A 21,645-nucleotide genomic window follows, 5' to 3' on the forward strand; every position below is an offset into this window, starting at 1 on the left:
AACTTTTAGTTACACTTCAAAAAAACATGAGGCAAATTTGTTAATTTTGGCCTTTAGCAAATTTGAAAAAAAAACATAGAAAACAATCAAAACATTCAGAATTTCACTGTACAATAATTAACTGAAAAATTTTAGCGTTTCACTAATGCTAGCCTAAAATCTAAATTCAAGGCCCAATCCTGTCTGCTTTTGAGGAAATAGGAATTTTACTTCTACTTTACTAGAAACAGGATTAGAACCAAAATAAATTCAAAATGAATAAAAATAATAATACACTGGTATTACCTTTACTAACAATGGAGGCTCAGTAAAAAGAATACAAGGCAAAGAATAGAATAGTGCACTGTGGTTTTATTGATGGCAGCAATGACAATTTGCTTCTTTCATATGTAAAAAGTATTCAGCTTCATATAACTAAGAACTTTAAAAAAGTCTCCTGTGGTATCAGGTCCAAATTCTTTCTGCTCACACCAGCTTTCTTTGTTCCACCCTGTTGCCTGGAAAAAGCCAGAAGTTCTTCTAGAAGTCTTCAGCAAGTTGGAGCTGCCAGTGAATTTCCCCTCACCAGGAGAAGATTGCTGAACAGGGGAAAGAAAAAAAGAAACACAACCAGTAAGTACAAAAACTCTGCTCTTTGTGCAACATACATTTTACTGCTACTACTTTTTTTCTCCTCCAAAAGAGTATACATCTGCTTTTCTGTACTTACAGAGATATGTATTTAAAAGAATAAGTCATAAATTGCACTTCAATGCAATACATATATGATCACTATAATACAAGAAAAGAACACTTTCTGGCAATGACTTCTTACAAAAATTCAATTTCTCCACTGGTAAGGACTTTAATACAAATTTCATAGTAGGTTTGAAAAGGTGTAGATTAATCCTGTTACTGCACAAAAGAAAACCAAGAAACAGATAATGACCAAGTACTTATAGGTTCACACTCAGGTTCTTTCAAGCTCCTCCAAAAGCCTTGACCCTTCAAAAACGACATTTCTGATTACTGTTCCCCTTCTTTTTCATACTATCATGACATTCTACCCAGCAAATATAAGCTCAGGACATATTTTTATTGCTGTTAGACTCTAATTCTTGTATCTTTATTCTCTAGAGAGAATATCTTAACTTACAGACCTGTTAAAACTAGTGTTTGACTAGTTTGACCCGAAACAACCTAGACTGAGTTCAAAGGGTCTCTGATGCAGTGCTCTGATAAAATTCTGAGTAAGTGTCCTCTACCTCACACTGCTGGATATTAATAAACCATTTCTAGGCCAATTGCATCTACAGCGAGGTATTGACCTTAACATGATTACTCTATTGCTCTGCCTTCATAGTAATCACCAAGTCAGGACTTCCCGTAAGTCTGCAGCAATTGTTCTTTATACCTGAAGTATAGAACAGCACGGTGAGCTTTTCAGAAGGACACAAATTATATTAAAAATAATAATAATAAAAAACCAAAACACTCAGGAATTTAGTATTTGTCAATAATAATTCCAGATTTGCAATGGCAACTTCAACAGCTAAACAAGTATGCCGAAAACTAATCCAGGAAGCAGTAAGGCTTTATTTCTGCATTATTGTACCAGTGCTAATAACGCCCTTCCTGTCAAGTGGTGCAACACTGTACAGGTACGTATACAGTTTTGGGGTATGGGATATGAACTACTGTATGAACTTCATGCTTCATCTTTGATATGTCCCTATCATACTCAATACAAACATGGCCATCAGACATTGTTTTTAGAACAGCCTTATTTGCTTTTGAAGACAGGGCACCTTGGCATTTTTAAATGTTAAATATTGCAATATGATAATTTGCAACAAATGATTTATAATATAGTCATCAACAAGAGCTCTTCATCTCTTTTCAGGAAAAATCATTTAAGTTACTTTACATGATGGAGAGGTATAAGGGATATAAAACCTCTTCTCTCAAGCAGCAGGTCAATGATCTGGTGAAGCATCCTTCAGTGGAAAGCTGTGGTAAGATTATTTCTCACTAAATTCCTTAAAAACTTCCCATGATAAATCATGTCATCTAGCAGGTTATTGAAAACTTGAAACAAAAAAAAAATATATATATATAGATGCCATGTTCTCAGAAGCTCTTGGAAATACAAAGGAAGAAACCATATAGAAATCCACTTCCAGGAACTGACATTCAATATTTTTGAGCTTTCACATATCATGACACTGTCATACAAGTCTAGGTAAGCTGAAAACAAATTAGAAAAGGACTATGTTCGATTTTCTGCCTACACTTACAATCAGAGAGAAACTGACTACATCCTCCACTTACTTTTGGTAAAGTTTAATAGATTTTAATTACTGGTTTCTCTCTAGTTCGGCTGTCTTCAGCCACCTCATTAGGTCACGTAATAAATACATTTCTAAGTTCAACTTAGTATAAAATCTATAGCAGCATGAGATGTACTATGGGGAACTGTAAGACATATCTGATAAATATAATCACCACAGTGTCAGGATGAACATTTCCTCACACCACCTTACCTATCAAACAAGGCAAATAACATCAGCTATACTGGACTCTACACAAACTTCAGGAATTAAACCTAGCAGGTGAAAGCTGCTCAGTATCTGTCCTGGTTCCAGTTAGGACAGAGTTAAGTAGCTCATAGTAGCTGGTAGGGTGCTATGTTTTGGATTAGGATGAGAAGAGCGCTGATAACATGCTGATGTTTTAATTGTTGCAGAGCAGTGTTTACACCAGGCCAAGGACTTTTCGGCTTCTTGCTCTGTCCTGCCAGCGAGCAGGCTGGGGGTGCAGCAGGAGCTGGGAGGGGACAGACCCAGGACAGCTGACCCAAACTGGCCAAAGGGGTATTCCATACCATCTGACGTCATGCTAAACAATATATAGGGGTGGCTGGCCGGGGTGGGGGGCCGGCTGCTCGGGGATAGGCTGGGCATCGGTCAGCGGGTGGTGAGCAATTGCATTGTGCATCACTTGTTTTCTTACACATTATTATTGTTAATACTATTACCATTATCACTATTATTATTATTATTGTTATTATTATTTTCCTGTCTTAATAAACTGTCTTTATCTCAACTCACAGGCTTCACTTTCCCGTTTCTCTCCCCCATCCCAGAGAGGGAGGGGGGAGGGTGAGCGAACGGCTGTGTGGTGTTTAGCTGCCGGCCGGGTTAAACCACAACAGTATCACACAGAAAAAGCTTTTAAAAATAACGTTGCAATATTTTTACCATCAAAAAGACTGGTGCATTCTTAAACTGAGGGAGAATTTCCACTTTTTGATGCTATTGAGCAATAACCCCAAATGCTGCACTAAGAGAAGGGAACAGGATATTTAGCTGTTCATACATTGTTCATATATTCACTACAGCACTGTGGCAGAGGGTTGGGGTAGAAAAAACAACACATTACAAATCCTTTATAAAATTAAGGTTTGCCTTGACTAGAATTAATATAGGAGCTAACTAACCTTAAGTAGAGACCCCCACCCCTGTCACCACCCAACCCTTTTACAGAAAGCATGTTTTGCCTCTCCATTTTCTTCTTCTGAGTGATCCTAGCATCAAGAATCTAAGACCAATATATATTAATTTCATCTTGTCAACTTCTTTTTGGTGTCAACATCCCATAGCTGTTATATTATCTCATGTTGAACCGCAATTGAGCTTAATACTGGAAATTTCCTAAATACAAATTTATGTCTGATACAGCAGATACTTAAAATAGCTAGATATATCAAATCATTTTAATATAAAATACACAAATATTCTAATTGAATAACTTTTACCCATTTAGAGATAGTTTCAACTTAGTTAAAATGGAAGACAATTCAGTTATTTCAGCCTAGGAAAGCTGCATTTAGTATTTTGATTCAGATGGAATGAAATTTCAATCAAGAAGTAAATTGCATTTTTTCCATAATGAATTGCTGTTTACAGCGATGACTATTTAAGGTACATACAACTCTTTCATGTTTGCAGAAGATAAAGTGCATAATATTCCAATAAAGTAAGGCTTACAAAATTAGTCAAAACTTAAGCAAAGGTTAAGCTGCCAGTGACTGCATATTGTATTGGGCTAATAAGCTCGGTTTTTGGATGACACATTGGTACTAACTGTATCTTGAGTAGAGGTTGAAGAAGTAAACAGTCCTGGGCCAAAAGAAGACAAATGAAATGCCTTATTTAATCACCTGAGGAAGAGTGTTTTAAATTAGGATTAAAAAAAAAAAAAGAATATATTTTGAAGTATTCTCAGTAACAGATGTACTTTGTAAAGAAAATAAGTAGTTGCTGAAAATTTTTATTTAGCTTTATGATAGCTGCTACTTGTTAACAAACTTTTTCATTTAACTGACAGTATTTACCATCTGAATCAAACCCCTTTATTTAGAGATGTCTGACAGAAAACAATAGCATTTGAATGGGGTGGAAGACTAAAATGTTTTTCTGTTGTTGTTGTTGCTGTTTTTACACAGCTGGTAGATTTTGATCCTTAATCTGCTGTCAGTTTAAATCAGGATCCCACTGGAACTTTCAAAGCAAGGTGCAAGAAAACCCACACAGAGCAACCTGTGCCTTATAAAAGTTGTTCCCTATTTGTCAACCATTTATTCACTCTTCTTGAGGTACAGGAGTTACTATTATTCTCTCTGGATGTCTTTTTTTCCCTCTCTCCCAACCTGAGCAAAGCCAAACAGTTTTCCAGATTTACGCTGTACAATTTGAAAACATAAAAATTATTATCTGAAGACAAAAACAACAAAGGTTTTGACTGCCCTCTACACTGAGCACATTTCATTAGGCTGATCACACTGACACCTCCCTGCGCTGACTAGCTCAGAGAACTAGAACTTAACTAGTTTAGAACTCAGCTCAGTGCATGCACCTGAATTATGTCGGCACACTTTATAATTATCTCATGACACGTTTATTGATAGTGACTGATACACTTATTAAAATAGAAAATTTAAGGATATGTACAAAAATCAGAATATTATCACCTTGACAAGAGTCAAGAGTAAATTTTTCTCCTTATATTGGTAGTACTCCCTCAAATGAAAAAGTTAGGTGAACATATGATCAAAAAAGTAAAGTCTTATATTATTGCATGTCAGAAATATCAAAAGCTGCAGAGATCAGCAGCACCCATTAAACCAGTTGGAAGCGAAGGAATGGAGAAATGAAAGAAACTAAAAAGAGCCTTATAAAAAATAAACCAGCTAGTACCTAAAAAATCAGACGCAAAACAAAGACACTGAAGATGTAAACCAAGTAACACGCATCTTTGCAATGATTTATAAAGAATAGAGTCAATGAACTCTTGAGAATTAAGATATTAGAAAATCCAGAAGTAAAACGAATGCAGTACAGCATATTTGATTTTTTTTTTTAATGAGAAAAAAACTTTTTATAGTAATTGAGATCTATATTTGTTTGTATAATGGTAATTACAATAATTTATTTGTTCAAGAACACTCATGGTCTACTACCCAGTGCCAAGGGCTGTTATACAAACCAACTACTAGCAAAGTTGTAGAAAGTTCTCTCACAAACTTCAGAGACTGAAGAATTAAGTATACAAAAATTCAGATCTACTTTTCTTGAAATCAAAATCCATAAATAAAATGTCATTAGCATATATTTACCTTTTAATTCTTATTAATCAGTTTCTAGCTCTTGGGGGTTGATAAAATTGTTGAGTAGGTCGTGTGGACCGCCTTGGCTGACCATCACCTCCTCTGCGGAATTCTAGAGTTTGCTCATAAGTTTCTTCTTCATCCTCCTGCAGGTAAACAGCATTATTTTAAATAGAAGAGTAGTTAAATGCATTATACATGAGTAGACATATACATATATACACACACATATGAATGAATGCATACATGCATAGAAACTGCTGCTTCTGTATGGATGATCACTTAATAAAGGAAGTGAATAGTCCCTTTTTATAAACCTAAGAAAGCTAACAAAAACAAAGTGAGTAATCTCAAAACCCAGTCCTCAAGGCAGCCACAGAAGTTTTAAATATTTGCAGAAAAACGGCATATATATTAAAACAAAGTTATTCTCCAGGAGTTATACAAGCAACAAACTCAAAAAGCAAAATAACATCGGTAACCTGCCAGAGCAAGAGAAATACCAGCTTTCAGGAGTTTAGAAATGTGTGTGAAATGAAAGAAAAGAATAAGGGAATGGAAATGCAAGGAACAAAAATCAGGCAATATGCATTCTAGAAACACAGATCTGAAACAGCAGATACAAATCTGTGATGCAGTAATAATCAAAAAGCCTACAAGTATACTGGACAGCAATTTAGCCATGAATTTTCTACATGCAGCAATAATAAAAATAACCTCTGAATAATGAGACAAGAGGTAATTACATGTTTGCAATATTGCATTCACTCCTGGTTATCTCAGTGCCAGAAAGATACTGACAAATTACAGGGAGTTCAAAAACAATAGAAATAATTAAGAGACCGAAGAACAAGTTGCAAAGAAAGACTAAAACAGCCACATTTTTTACTTTAGCCAAGAGATACTGACAGGAAAAGCATTCCTCTGATGGAGTATTTGAAGGTGGTACAGAGTAAAGAAGATTTTTAAGAGAATCACAATTTCTAACAAAGAGAAATGCAAAAGCAAAATTATACACTGAAAGTAGAAAAAGTGTTATTGAACAGGAAGGAGTATGATTATCAAATGGTTTCTCAGTCACAATTACTTTTTTTTTTTTTTCTAAATTTCTTAAAACTAGCTTCTAGCAGACACCAGGTTCCCTCTAGAACATGGTGCAAGAAATCAATTTCTGGGAAAAGTACTGAGCATACAACTCTTAATTTCCCTTTACTCACAATGTAAGAATGCACAGGAACACAAACCAAGAATATTTAATGATTGATTATAAATTCTGCAACAATCTCAACACTTAGGAACTGTCATAGAGTGCAACATGCATATAATGAAGAACAAGCAAATCACAGCAGTAAGATATTTCATTACAAGAGGCAAGAAAAAAAAAAGACATCTACAGCCTAGGTTTCTTTCTTTTGTGAAAAATGAAATCTTACTCAAGAAACAACAGCTCATTCTGAATCAGTTTAAATGTTGATAAACGTGCATTTTGAAACTGACAGGTTCACACAACGATATTCTTCGTGATAAGGTTCGCTATTTAAAGGGCTTATCTGTGGTAACAGCTAGATTTCCAGAACAGATTAGGCCCTACTAGGGAGAGTCTGCAATAACTGTAGAAGAAAAGAGAATTTCGGCACAATCAAATGGGGCATAATAGATTTAAATCTTTTTGTTTCACTGTAGCCAAAGGCTGAGAACGATGGAATTCTGCAATAAAACTTACTTTTCTCAGTGTACCTCTTTTAGTGCTTGCAGCACTGTTCCCTCATACGAAGAGGTTCAGACACTACTTATCCAAAGGAAATAGGAAAGCAGAGGTCTAACCAAAAAATCCACACATTTTGCAATAGTTAGCCCTAGTACAAACCCTGAGTATATGAAGTAATCTCTCATCATTGACAAGGCAAACAATACTAGCATCAACACTTTAAAAGGTAAACTAGGTGCCTGAAGCAATGTCAATACGTCTAGCTCCTTCAGTACACTCAAGAAACTTCAAGAGTTGAGAACAGTTTTCATATTATTTGCCCAAAGCAAACAGCAATTGCAAGTTTTCTTAAAGATTCTTTCCAAAAGCTTCAATCTAAAATAAAAGAGCTTACTCCTCGAAAGTAAAATTGTAAACCATCAACTGCTTGATATCTGGATTCTCCAGAACTGGAAGACAAATAGACATATACACACTACAGAAAAATTAGCAATGCATACTGGTATTTTCAAGAGACTGCAGTGAACCAGACGTAAATTGATCCTTTGTAACCGTGCTAGTCTTAGCTCAAAAAGATCAGAAATTAAACAGTTTAGTGCATAGGGTCTCACCTGTAACAAACAGCCTCTTTCTGAGGGTAAGTATAGCACAGTAAATTTCTACATCAGCAAATCTTCATCAAACTTCAGACAATGTTGTTGACCCGCTGAACTCAGTAAAATCAGATTAAAACTAGAATTTGTCTTAAACATGTCTATTTTGGTGTAGTTGTCTTTACATACAGAATGAAAAGCTTCAGATGCATTCCAATTCATGTATCTTCATTAAAAAAGGCAAGAGCAATGTGTGAAATCACATTCACTTCCTTGAGACTCTGAATAAAATGAAAACAAGCATTGCAGCAAATCGTACGAGCTAGCAACTGAATGCCTTTCTATTATTCCTTCCTTCTTATGTACTGTTGCTCTCCACAAAGTTACCGAGTCTTGTTGAAGTCTGCCATCTTCCTATCAGATGATAATCTGATGTTGCTTGTGTTTTACCTATTCATTTGAACCCTACTGGATCTAAAATCCTCCGAAATAGTATTTGGCCAAACTGTGACTTTATTAAATACTGCTTCTTGTTTTACAAGTAATTGCATCTCTTCTCTTCCACCACTTCTCGTTCACTGACCCTCATCCGCCACTGATGTTTTATCTCTTTTTATTGCCATTTTAGTTTATTTCCACCTTGCAATTTTTTTCTGGGTCTACGTACTTTATCTCAGTTTAATGCGAAATCTCTCTAACTCATGCTCAAAACTGTCTTCGCTATGCTGGAATAGCATCCAATCTAGGCAAAGCTTAAAGATCACTAACGTTTGCTTTTATGTTCCTTCTGTTCTCCTACCTAACAATTTCAACCTTCTACATATCTTCTGTTACAAATCTGTAGTCACTTAAGTCATACATTTAGTTATCAACTCTATTTTTCCAGCCTTAGCTGTTTGTGTTCAGTTTATAAATTGTTTGTGACTCATTATAAATTATACAATTTCCTACCTCCTTATACATGTAATATCTGGATTACATTTTATAAAGCAAAGGTGGTCACAAACCTCTGATACGGGCCATCTCTTCTGTCAGCGCATTTTCATTCTCCAATTACCAGCAAATGTTTTATACAACTGGCTTTATCCAAAAACTTGTATTTGATTATCTCCATCCTTCAGCTTACATTATTTGTCTAATGTTCTAGGATCAGAGACGGAGTTTTCTAGTACTTGCACAACGGCTACCTAGGGCTACATACCCTGAACTGTCACTAAGCTTACAGAATCACAGAATCATCTAGGTTGGAAGAGACCTCCAAGATCACCCGGTCCAACCTCTGACCTAACACTAACAAGTCCTACACTAAACCATATCACTAAGCTCTAAATCTGAATGTCTTTTAAGGACCTCCAGGGATGGTGACTCAACCACTTCCCTTTCTTTTTGCTTAATGGCAAAAATATGGAAACTGGCAGATTCATAGGAAAAAGCAAATAAAGGTTTACAGTACAAACAATCAAATGCAGAAAAATTACTGCAGCAACTGGTAAAAATGACATGAGTGGTGGATTTCAGCAATTTTTAGGGATTTAAAATAAGATAGTGAACAAGGAAGCCTAAGTCATTGGGAGTTTCAGCATCTATTCAAAGTTTTGCCATAAGAATCTACTGTTACCATTGCTATTTTAATTACCTCTGGTAAGACAGACAAGAACTTAGTAAGTGTAAAACAGGAATAGCATGCTCAGTGCTTTTACATTGGACCCATGTATTCCAAAGAGCTTGTACCACCACCATACTTTATCAGCTGAGCTTAATGAATCAACAAGTAACTTCAGTCAAGCCAAGTGACTAGCTGCATGCTTTTACATAGACTTCAATGGATTTCACAGATGCATAACGAAATAAATCCAATATTTAAAATATTTTTAACAGCTAATTTACTTTTAAAATAACACTATTAGAGCAAAGTAAGCTTGCATTTCATAAAAGGCTTTCTCAATGGATTTCCATTGAAAGACTTCCCTACATTAAAAATAACAGTTTAGAAACATATATAATGTGAAGTGAATACTTATTCCAAGTCAGATCCAAAAAATATTTTGGCACTGAACATTCCATCTATTTTAATAAGAGTTCAGTGCTTGAATGACTTGTCTTGAACAACTTGTTCTGAACATTTTTGAGAAAGATGAATTTATAGCGATACAAATATAGCAAGTCTGCACTTAGGCGTGGAAAATCATAACCAGAGCAGTTATATTTTAAGTTTTATTACAGCTTGCATAACTTCTGAAAACAATGAATATATGGATGATGGCAAAGAGCATGACAGAAGTCACAGACTTTGACTGCTGCATGCTCTGCCCGTGTATATTTAGGACTGCAGTTACAAGTAACAGCTGAGCAGCTCCATCAGTTTGCTACCTACAAACATGTTTCCTCCATCTATTCCTGCTTACCAACAGAAAATTCTGTTCTGTTCACTGGGCTCTTCTGCTAAAGCATTTCTATTTGTTAACTGATGGAGAAATCTTCCAACAACAAATTGGTGTACAGCTCTCTGTGGGATACTACAGATGAGCAGCAGAGCCTGTGCAAGGCTGAATGAAGGAGCAGCATGAGGCCAGGAATCACAAGAGAGAGAAGAGACAGGAGCCAAAGAAAGCATACGACATTTTCTCTTTCAGTAATGTCAAACCACTGTTTCAGTTTAAGCTACGATTTTAACTTCATCCACATAGTCAGAGCATGGAAAACTTGTAGGACTCAGTAGAACAGTGTTAGTTTCTTTGAAAAATGAACTACTCTTTCATCTGCATTTCAACTCCCGTTTCCTGGCCCAGATTTTACGCTTCTCTGCACTGCTCACTTTGCTGGCAACAGCATCCTACTGCTGTTAACACACCAAGTGATCTCTTGTTTTGTTAGTTAAATCCGTTTCTTAAAAACCTGTTTCTTTTGCCTAATCACAGAGTGTTGATCTCCTTGAGTATTTTAAGTATTGACTTTGCAGTTTCAAATCAATCAAAAATAGACTGTAGGGTTTTCCAGATATATTAAACAAACAAACAAAAAAGCCACACTAGAACAATAATGAAAAATTCACAAATTTCCTACAAAAAGCTAAATTTAATCTTTAAAATTGCAGTTTATTATGTATCTGATATTTGGAAGAAAAAGCATTGTTTGAAGTGCCTATAGTATTCCCATAAACTTCTAATAATGTTCTATCTGAATATTTAAATGGATTCTTCGAATTCCAGAACTAAGAATGAAATCAGAATTTTGTGAAAAAAAAATTGTCATTTAACATACACTTGAAGTTATATCTTCTTAGAACAGGGGTAGGACAATTCCAAAAATGGCTATCTAGTGAGGTGTGAAAAGTACAAATAAAAGAAATTACCACTACTGTACATTTTTCAAAGATTTTAACCAAGTACTGAAATTGTGACAAGCATTTTGAAGTGTCTATTACAGAATAATCCAACATATTTGCTCATAATCAATTTTCTTTGCAAGTTATGCTTATTACTTAAAATAACACTTCCTTTTGCAGAGTAATCTTTGAGAGGGATAATCTTTGTCAGCCTGCAGATGTTCACAATTTTTTTTCCATAGCAACATATCTATATTAGACTGAGCCTATAACCATACTGATTTCTCAGTTAAATTATGAATAAGAAGGACAATTGGGATTCAAGGTTACACTGCCAAACCTGCATAGCAATAACCCCCTTCATTGCTGTCAGATGCTCAACACACAGCCCTATTAAAGTGTCTTTAAATGAGTCAGGGTAGCATCACATTTCTGGAAAAACATACTTTTAGTATGCTTACACACATGGTGTAAGACATTACAGTAGTGTATCACTGATGACTGAAACTACATGTAACTAACTGTAAGGATATTATTTGATTTAAATACATCCATATCTTTTTAAAATGTTGTATGTAGTAATTACCTGACAAAGATTTTTTAAATTAACCTTTTAATTTAGAATATTAACACGAAGTTGCACAACTATTATTTTTATTTAGCTCCTCCCTGGAGGACTTTAGCATTCTTAAATTAGCCCCCACTATAATTCATATCCTTCTAACATAATCATTTTTATTGTACAGAATCCATTGGTTCTACGTTTCAGGATTTTACCTCTCTTAGCAAACATAAGCTGCTCTGATTTCTTAAAAATTAAACAATATTATAGTTTTTAAATTTAAAGGAATTGCAATGGATTGCAAGCAAATTTAGAAGTCAAAATAGGTTGTCCAGGTTTCTAATTAATTTTAAATTATTTTTTAAGACCAAAACCATTAACTCTTACTAAAACAGGTACCTTTATATGGCATCTGTGAAAATAAAGTGAGAGGAAGGCAGAGATAATTAGAACAATATCAAATCTGATACTTCTTCATTCTTGAATCAAGAATGAATGTGGAAAAAAAAAATAAAAAGACACATGAAAGGCAATACACATTTCCAAACTCACAAAACCAGAGCAATGACACGTGAGCTAAATACACTCTCTCATCCTTCCCCACTGCCTCCATTGCTATCTTTCTCCATAGGTACATATAGATAGATGTCCAGATATATTTTGCGGAACTGATGAAGAGAGAGCTAAAGCAAGCTCTTTTTCTTCAGTTTTGGATGAGAAGTTTTTTCTGAATCTGATATCTAGAATATTCATAGAAAAGCGTAAGGAGAAAAAACCCTGCAGAACATACAGAAAAAGACTTTAAATTATTCAAAAAAGCGCAAAACAAAAATCTGTGCTTTTCCACATTTTTCCTCTCTCCCATGAAGAAAGTACTGGTACAGTATTGACTTCTGGATAGACCCACAGAGCTGGTGAACTGCAGGATATTTAATCAGTAGACTAGCCAAGACCTATTGTAATGCATGGAAACAGCTGCATTATACTAAAAGCAGCATCAAGAACCAACACAGAACAGAAAAATTGTAACAAAATGGAAGGATCACGTATATTGGATGTGTATGGCCTTACGGTACAAATGGATTTTTTTTTTTTTTTTTTTTTAAAGCCATAGACTTATCCTGAACTGGTAGGAATCTGTAATTAAATTAACCTGTTAATTATATCTATCTATATATTTTTTTTCTATTAGTAGATGCCCCAGGAAATTTGACTTTGGCCACTTCTGATAATGAAGTGCGACTTCATCAGCAGTAGGGACTACACAGGGCTTCAAAGGTATTTCTTAGCATCTGCAGTGTTACAGTGGCATTATTTTCTGTCTGTAAAGGACATGCAGGATACACAATTGTAAAGTATATATATAGTATACAAATCCTTCTTGCACTGAAAGCCACGAGCCCTTAAGCATCTAGCTCAACAACCCCATAAACACCTAGCTACATATGGGACATTACATGTATTAGGTAACTAGTACAGATGACATACGTGTCCATAAACACATATATATATATACATATACAGATTGTAGAATTCCGTAAGTAACTCTGACTCAACTTTTTATGACTCAAGTGCTTTTATAAGCAAAACCATCAATAGGTTTTCTGAAACTTTTAGATTTAGTTACACTACAGTAAAATTATACAATATAAGACAGTGGTAACAGAAATAGCAATGTTAAATGTATTACAAAAATTACTGAGAGATTTACTACAAAATATTACAATAACTTTGGTTTTCCTTAAAGGAATAAAATTGAAGTGCTATATGTTACTGTATGATTTAATAAAATCCTCTTCCCCATTTAAACTGTAATTTTATAATTATTGTTTGTTGTCATTCTATACACAGCCAAAATAATTCCTGCCCATTTACATACACATTTAACCTACTATACTAGGGCTATCTTTCTCTCATCTGCTTCTCAAATTATGTGAGATTTTGATTTACTATACAAATAAAACACTACTATCTACTTTCAAGCTCTGTATAAAACCTTTTATACAACAAATTCGGTTAAGAGTATTCCTAGTGTGAGAATGGTCAAATTCAAGTTACTGACAAATTCATTAAAAGGAGGTTGACATAATACCATTAATCAATAATAACAACATACAAGCCATTTGTTTCCCTTACTTACATTTAGGGAAAGGATCTTTATGAGGGTATGCCTCAGTCTCCACTTAACACACATAAGCCGTAAAATAAGTAAGTTCTAGCTTTGGTACACAAAACTAAAACTACATAAAACATTTTTTTCTTTTTTTCTGCTGCTGAAAATATAAATTGTGACAAAACCAGCTGAGCTTTAAACACAGCTGATTTTCAATAGATTGTGGTAGGACAATATACATCCTGAGTCTTGAATAAGACAAGAAACATGTGATAACCAAATGAAAAAAAAAATCGTAGATTCTTCAGAAAAAAAAAAAAGAAATGCAAAACAGATGGATGGACAAGGAGGAGAATTTACATACTTGGATCTGAGACTGCTAACCGCAACACAACAGTTAACTTGGACTCAGACATCAGAACTTCTTGGTACTTCATTGCTTTTCTTCAACTCTGAAGACAAAGCACTCATTTAGTTTCTAAACAGACTACATTCCCATTACATTTCCATAAAGCTAGGATTGAGTAAACCTGGGGCATGATTATCCTACAGATAATTCCCTAGCTTATCTGTTCCCTTTAAGGGTATCATGCAGGTTATTCAAACTTGCCTTCATTCCCTATGGCATATAAAAATAAATCTGTAACTTGTTGTGAAGTTTGGGCTTATGATGCAAACATTCTTTTCTGCAGACTGGCATTATGTTCTCTGTAAACAAAACATTAATGAATTTTAAAAGTTCTTTAGAAATACATATTTAAGCCATTCATGACATATCCTAAAAGCAAAATAGCAATACTAACTTCTATCAGTAATAGCTCCTTCACATTGAGTGGTATCAATATAAAACTATGAATGTTCAGTTTATTTTTAATAGTTTCTAAAAGAAAAGCAGATACACTGAAGTGATCTCTACTATAGGAAGAGCATTCACCCAGCAGACATATCAAATTTTTAGCAATTCAGCAAGAAAAGCCACAAACTGACAAACTGAAAGTGTTTTAAAAAAACAACATGAAATCAGTTAGAGTAACTACTATATGGAGCTGTGTTACTATAACGAGTAACTATGCTAATTTTGGGGCTACAACAGCAAATAAAGCGTCCATTTCCCCTGCTTCTCCTACATACAATGCCTAGCCCTTCCCTCCTCCTTTCCCTTTCTTTTTTTTTTTTTTTAATAAATTATACATCCAGTTTTTCAGAACATCAAGTTGAATTGTGCTCCGGAAAGGTCTATTTTATGCTGGTTACACAGAAACAGACCTAAACATATTGCCAAAAAGAGTACCTGCATAGACTTTCAGCATTCAGTTTCCTTGCACTAAGTGCACTCTTAAACAAAACCACATACTTCTGGAGGGAAAACGAAGCATTTGCTGTACTGCTAAACCTATTTTGGTATGTAAGCAGAAAATTCTGCCAATAAAATTTAGGAAGAAAATGCTAAATGGTAGTATGAGAGATTATCTATGCTTTTCTGTTGGGGCACAAAACCAGTATCAAAACCTGACCAGAAGGAGATCAGTGAGTTTCAGTGACCTTTTATGCGAACCTTTTCGATTTTCAGCAGATGCTACAGGTAACAGACACTAGTTGCATTACTATTTTATACTGCATTATGTATTTATACTACTTTTTTACACTGCATTATGTATTCTTCTGCATATGAATTTAAAAACGGTTTTCATGGAGCATGCTAAGTATTTCAAGGATTATGTAGTATAAATGTTGGAAGTCCACGCCTCTTAGATGCCAGGAATTATTCATAAAAAAAGAAACCTACAATGTAATAACAAAGGCCTTCTCTCCAGTGCTACTATTAGGGAAGATGATAGCTCTGTACCTGCAATGCCATAACCTAGTTCAAGTATCAAAATTTAAGTGTATACTTCTCAATTAGAGTTCAAAACAGCTATAAAACAATGTAATGAATTGCTAACAACTGTAGTAGTACAAAAGCAGTAGCTTTGTAGTAAAAGACTTGAAAAGCTCCTTCCATTCAGTTTATTGAAAAAGTTAAAGGCTGTCCTGATCACAGTCTAGAGAAAGGGCTTTGACATAACGCTCTCAAGTCTAACAGCTGAACTCTGATGGCCAAAAAAGTTACATTAGGTAAACTAGAAACAATGAATTAATTTGAAATAGTGAAGATTATGAGTGACTGTAACCACTTACCAAGATATGTGATGAATTCTTCATTCCTGTAACTTTCAAATTATACATTTTTAAAATTAAATTATACATTTTTAAGGAAAGCTTTCTATATCAAATAGAAATTAAATTCAGCAGAATTCTACATCCTGTTTTATAAAGTATCAGGTGAAAAATCAAATCAGTTTTTACACATTTCTTTTTAGTCTATTTTTTTTTAAATCTGAAAGAATGGAAATGTTAGAAAGATAAGGGAGGCACAGAATTGAGAAAGGTAATTTAATTACAAAAGCTTCATTCTCTGAATCACTAGTCTTCTTAGCATGACTTCAAGACTCCTACGCCTTGTTTGATTTGAGAGTTTCCTTTAAAAATCCCCCAACTACAGTTACCACACAAGAGGTTCAATGATAAAACAAGGTAAGCCTTTCTCATGCTCAAACTGCAGACAACAGAGTTGCCTCAAACACAGAAAGGAGAAAGCTACATTTGCACTACTAATACATACATAAATACACGTAACTTAAACTGAAGCTAGCATCTAAGGGAATAAGACTAAAATGACTTCTATCTCCTCCTGACTCAGGCTTTTTGTAAAAAAAAAAAAAATAAAATAATAAAAACAAGAGGGAAATGCATATATATATATATATATATGCACAATTAGTCAGTTTTACACTTACAAAAAGACAACTTGACTAATTTAGCAAAGACATTACTTTGTGTAAGTTTAAGCAAATATAACTTCTCTAAAACTTTGAAAATTTAGATATACCAACCAAGTTCTGAGAACACTTTTTTTTTTTTTTTAAGGAAAGCTGTTAGACAAAACCATTTCCTCATCTGCTTATGCTCTTCAGAGATGTTTCAAGAAAATCTGATTAACTTTTGCTATTCTTCAACAACATGAACAATAATATCCAGCTCAGGTATACACTCAATAATATTTAAAATGTCTCTCTTTGGCATGAAAGAAGCTTGCAAATGACACTATTAACATGAAGAAAAGAAAGCACCACTGGAGTCCCTGTCGTTGTTACAAACCTTACAAAAATTTACCCTACCAGAATAAACCAACAGAAACAGAAAAGCAGAGGAGTAATTCCACATTCTTTTTAAAATTATGCAGAAAAAAATAAATAAATCACTCTTCTGCAAACAACTGCTTTCACACTCCATGTGTTGTTACATTATGGAAGACTTCTTGTTTACAGATGTTATTATGGGTAATGCTTGCAAGTCAAACAAGGAGAAAAAAATAAGTCTTGGACGTTAGCCATGTCTGTACAACGAAGCCAGTGCAAACATAATGCTTCAATTCAACATGTACTGTACACAGTATGAGGGAATATGATGTGGAATCATATACACATACTCCACTACTAATTAGGGTTGTCATAGCTTCTCTTCTGCAATATCAAGCCTGCAGTACCATGTCTCTCTTCCCTAGAGAACAATCAGTGAGAAATACTATGCCAATTTCTCCAGTTTCCTCTTTAATTCATATCCTTTGTATTAAGTATTAAAGGTGGACAAACTCAGTACACTGAAACATGAACGAAGCAGGGAAATCAGAAGAGAAACAGATGACAAGTCCAGTGCAGACATTTTTACACATCCAACCTCTTGAACACGCTTCAAGATGCAGAACGGCACTGTAACGGGAAGAACTTGTGTTCAACTTCAACAAATTCAATACAGAGAAAGTCTCAAAAATGAGAATGAGTTTTTAATCACATGGTAACAGGATCAAACGTAATACTTAAAACAGGTTAAGCCATGCTATCCCACAACAAAACCACAAGTCACTTTGAAGGAAGGTGTTTAGTGATGAACAGAACAAACAACCTAATGAGCCCATGTGGTGTGGTCTCCAAGTAATCATCACTGTATGAAGCCACATTCAATAACAAAAGGAAAAAACAGCAGAACAGCGTGATGCTTAAAGTATCCTATTGAAACTATCACAAATGTTTACAGTAACAAACTCCAAGAAGATTGCATCTTTAATCTGATTTGTACAGCTGGCTATTCACGAGGATAGGTCATAATGAATATGAAATGCTTGAGTGGGTGACTAAGACATATTCTGCAATGCCTGATACGCATTTGCCTAATGATACAGATGGAAAATTGAAAGCCATTGTTTTATGACCACTTAGTGTAAATTACCTCCACTCAAATGAAGTTTGCCTGCTTTTGGTTTATTAAAAACTAAAATTTGCTTCCTTAGAGGTGGTTACGTTTAAGTGTCAGTTATTACATTTCAGCCAAGGGCCAGTAACTTTCAGAGGAGTAGTTAACTTCAGCTGTAATCACCTGTCTGAATTCAGCACAGATACATGAAACTGAAGTCTGAAGAACTATGCGCTTTCTCAGAGGATAGAGGTGCTAAAGAAAAATGTGATCGATTTATTACAATAAGTGCTTTCCAAAATGCTTGTCTCCGAATTTAAGGCAATATTCTCAATAAGTAAAAAAAAAAAAAAAAAAAAAAATAATTTTTTAAAGAAGAAGATCGACTAAGTAATGTTTCATACTCAGAGGACGAAGGCAACTGAAATCACTATATATTACATATATGGAAAATGAGACCCATCACTACAAAATAACAGCCTAAATCTAAAAATGCTTCAGTAAAGGGGAAAGACAACCCTTTGTGGAAACTAAATCCACAGTAGTAACTTTTTAGATTAAAATGAATTGATAAATATGTTTCACCACTCAGAACAAAGAACAGTCCCAAATCCTCAAAAACAGTCTTCATTTACTTACATTACTTCTATAAGTAATTAGAACTGTAAAATGATTCTAGACACTTTCTTACAGCACAGAAGTCAAACAACTATAAATACAGAATTGTTTTGATGCAACTATTTATGGACAGCTTTTCTACAGTGATATTAGACTTGGTTAAGTAGACTGCACAGTTCTCCGAACAGTCTGGTTTCTACTACAGACAATGAGGATAGAAGCAAGGTAAGAGATCCAACCAAGACACATTTATCTATTGCACCTACTTTATTACTTAAATAGAAATACTTCCTGCTTGACACAAAACACAATAAAGATCATGGTGTGATTTTAAGATCATCCATGCCGAAGAGCCAGAGCTGCCATAACAGACGGCAGCCAATACTTCAAGTCAGTTGTTATTTGTGATACTGCAACGGTCATGAACAACACTAGATTCAAAATCTTCATAAAACAGATAGGCAACAGCAGCCAGCAAAAGTCATTTCCAGCTAAGGACACAGCTACCATTAAGCCACCCTTTACCATTTAGTGACTAGAGGGTGGGTGGTCCAACACCTTCATAATGCTCATATAAGCTTACTTCTTTACTTACCTGAAATGGGGGATGGGTATAAGGTGGTCTTGAATTACAGTTCTTTTAAGATTTAGGTTCACTTTTTTAAAGGATTTTAAATTTAAGAGAATTTAAACACTGTTAGAAATATTTAGAGCTCTGTGAGGTACAAGACACAACATTACCAAATTTGAGCTCTCAAATAAAACAAAACAGAATGAGATAAAACAAATCAACACAAAGTAAAATAAAATGTCTGCCAGCGTGAATTATCCATTGTTCAAGACTCCCTATTTTCTTTCAACACTTTCCTCATTGGAGAGCCTAAAACAGATGAGCTGAGAAGTGTTTTTTCAGTCTCCACAAAAAACAGATTACAGAAGAACTAGGATTTTACATACCTTAATAATATTTTTTGCCTTATCTCTTTAGGTAGAAATACAGTGCAAGATACAGGAAGAGGAAACTAAGCTAAACTACAGATTTCAATTTATAATTAACATTTTTAAGCGAAGTGCTGTACAGAAAAGGCTCCTATGAATTCAACTCTAGCTTGTTTTGAGAAGAACCAGAATAAGGCCATAACATATGTAGGAGGAAAAACTACAATCTTTATTTCCTTCATACAACAATAGAAAACAAAAAAAAAGTGCCATCAGTGCAAATGGAGGTACAAGGCCTATCAAATTATTAAGGAAATACAGAATATGAAAGGGAAAGCAAGGATGTGGTTTGGGGGAAAAGTGTCACAAGATTAGTTCTTAGGCTATATACTTTACTTACTAAGGAAAAAAATCCTACATATTAGAGAATAAAATTAAGACTTAAGGTTTAAAGTATTATCTTGACTTTATTTAATTTTTTCCACAGAACAGACAATTAAGTCAGAAAGGCCCTTAATGCTTCATGCTTTTCAGTTGTTGGTATAATCTTACATCTTTTACAAGAAAAAGCAAGCAGTTCTTATTTCTACAATGTTTACTGGTGATATTTTTGTTGGGATTATAATATTTTCATTAAGTGACCCTTGCTACATCGAGGGAAATAGAAGGTTACAGTACTGTAGCGTTACACACAAGATACTAAAGATACTAAAGAACAGTGGAATCCTAATGTAATTTTGTTACTAAAAATACTATGAATTGCATTCCTTAGACATATTTTGCAAGCACTAAGAAAAAACAGTTTTAGTGTTCTTATATACAATCATCAATATGGCTATTGAACGTGATTATTGAAAAAAATCCCCACTTTTTGATTTAACTTATGTAAAATAAAGCTTTATTTTCTATACTTCCAGCAGTCAGAAAGATAAATAGCAGCACACTAGTTGTCATAGGGACTGAGGCAAGGAGTCAGGGCAAACTTGTGTGATGGACAGTATACAGTCAATTATCTAAGAGTCTTAAGATCACCTAGTAACACTTTTTCCATTAAAGTGGAAAGCTAAGTGTTACGCTGACAATGTCAGAACAGGACCTACATTCAAGAAGGGGAAAACAAAAAAAAAAAACAAACTTTGTACTAATGCAGTCCAGTTCCATATTATAGAGTCAATGTGAGTAGAGAGCAGAATGTTAACCAGCTAGAGGTGAAGAGGAAGTTATTAAAAATGTAAAGAATTTTCATTAATTCCTTATTTTTGATAGTTATAAAGGTTGCCAAAAGTGTACTAGAAGCTCAGGATTATTGCTTAAATAATACATCATGTCACAAAAAAAGGGGGGTTGTGGTATTTTGGTGGTTCTTTCAAGTGACTAGTTGAGCGTTGTTTTTTTTTTTCCTCTTATCCCACTGATAAACTTTCAACACTTTATTTTTGATGGTCAAAAATTAAATTCTATATTTGAGTACCAAAAAGTGTGCTGGGAAAAGCAGCAAAGAATCATCGAACACAAAGTCTAAATTTATGCCTTTAGGCCAACCCACTAAAGCTTTTCTTTAACAACTCTTTCAAAAAAAACACTCTTAAAATTAGGACATTAGTACTCACATGCATTATATTTCTATGTTAGTAACAACAAGGCTTCAGTACACATGGCTAAGAAGGACTTAGCCCTCTGGAAGTTACCTGGAAGTACTGAAATAAAACTCAGCATAACAACTCTTAAATAGGAGGGGAAAATAATCAGAACAAGGTCATTATTGCTGGTAACGTTGATCAAACAAGAGTAATTACTGAATTCGGTTTAAAATCTGTTTTGTTCTCTTGTAAAGAGGAAGCGTCAATGTT

The 21,645-nt window shown here is 34.4% G+C and overlaps 1 protein-coding gene across 2 annotated transcripts in view; it reads right to left on the bottom strand.

The window, feature by feature from the left end:
* Positions 1 to 331: 331 nt before the first annotated feature.
* Positions 332 to 21,645, bottom strand: part of TDRD3 (tudor domain containing 3) — a 108,859-nt gene continuing 87,545 nt past the window's right edge. For both annotated transcript variants that reach the window (XM_048047757.2, XM_048047758.2), the window contains exons 13-14: positions 5,657 to 5,793; positions 332 to 578 (exon numbers count right to left, since the gene is read on the bottom strand). In XM_048047757.2, the coding sequence (XP_047903714.2) occupies positions 5,674 to 5,793 (120 nt within the window). In that variant the 3' untranslated portion in view covers positions 332 to 578; positions 5,657 to 5,673. The remainder of the gene's footprint in view (positions 579 to 5,656; positions 5,794 to 21,645) is intronic.

The sequence above is a fragment of the Anser cygnoides genome, chromosome 1 (genome assembly GCF_040182565.1).
Source record: "Anser cygnoides isolate HZ-2024a breed goose chromosome 1, Taihu_goose_T2T_genome, whole genome shotgun sequence".
Classification (NCBI taxonomy): domain Eukaryota; kingdom Metazoa; phylum Chordata; class Aves; order Anseriformes; family Anatidae; genus Anser; species Anser cygnoides.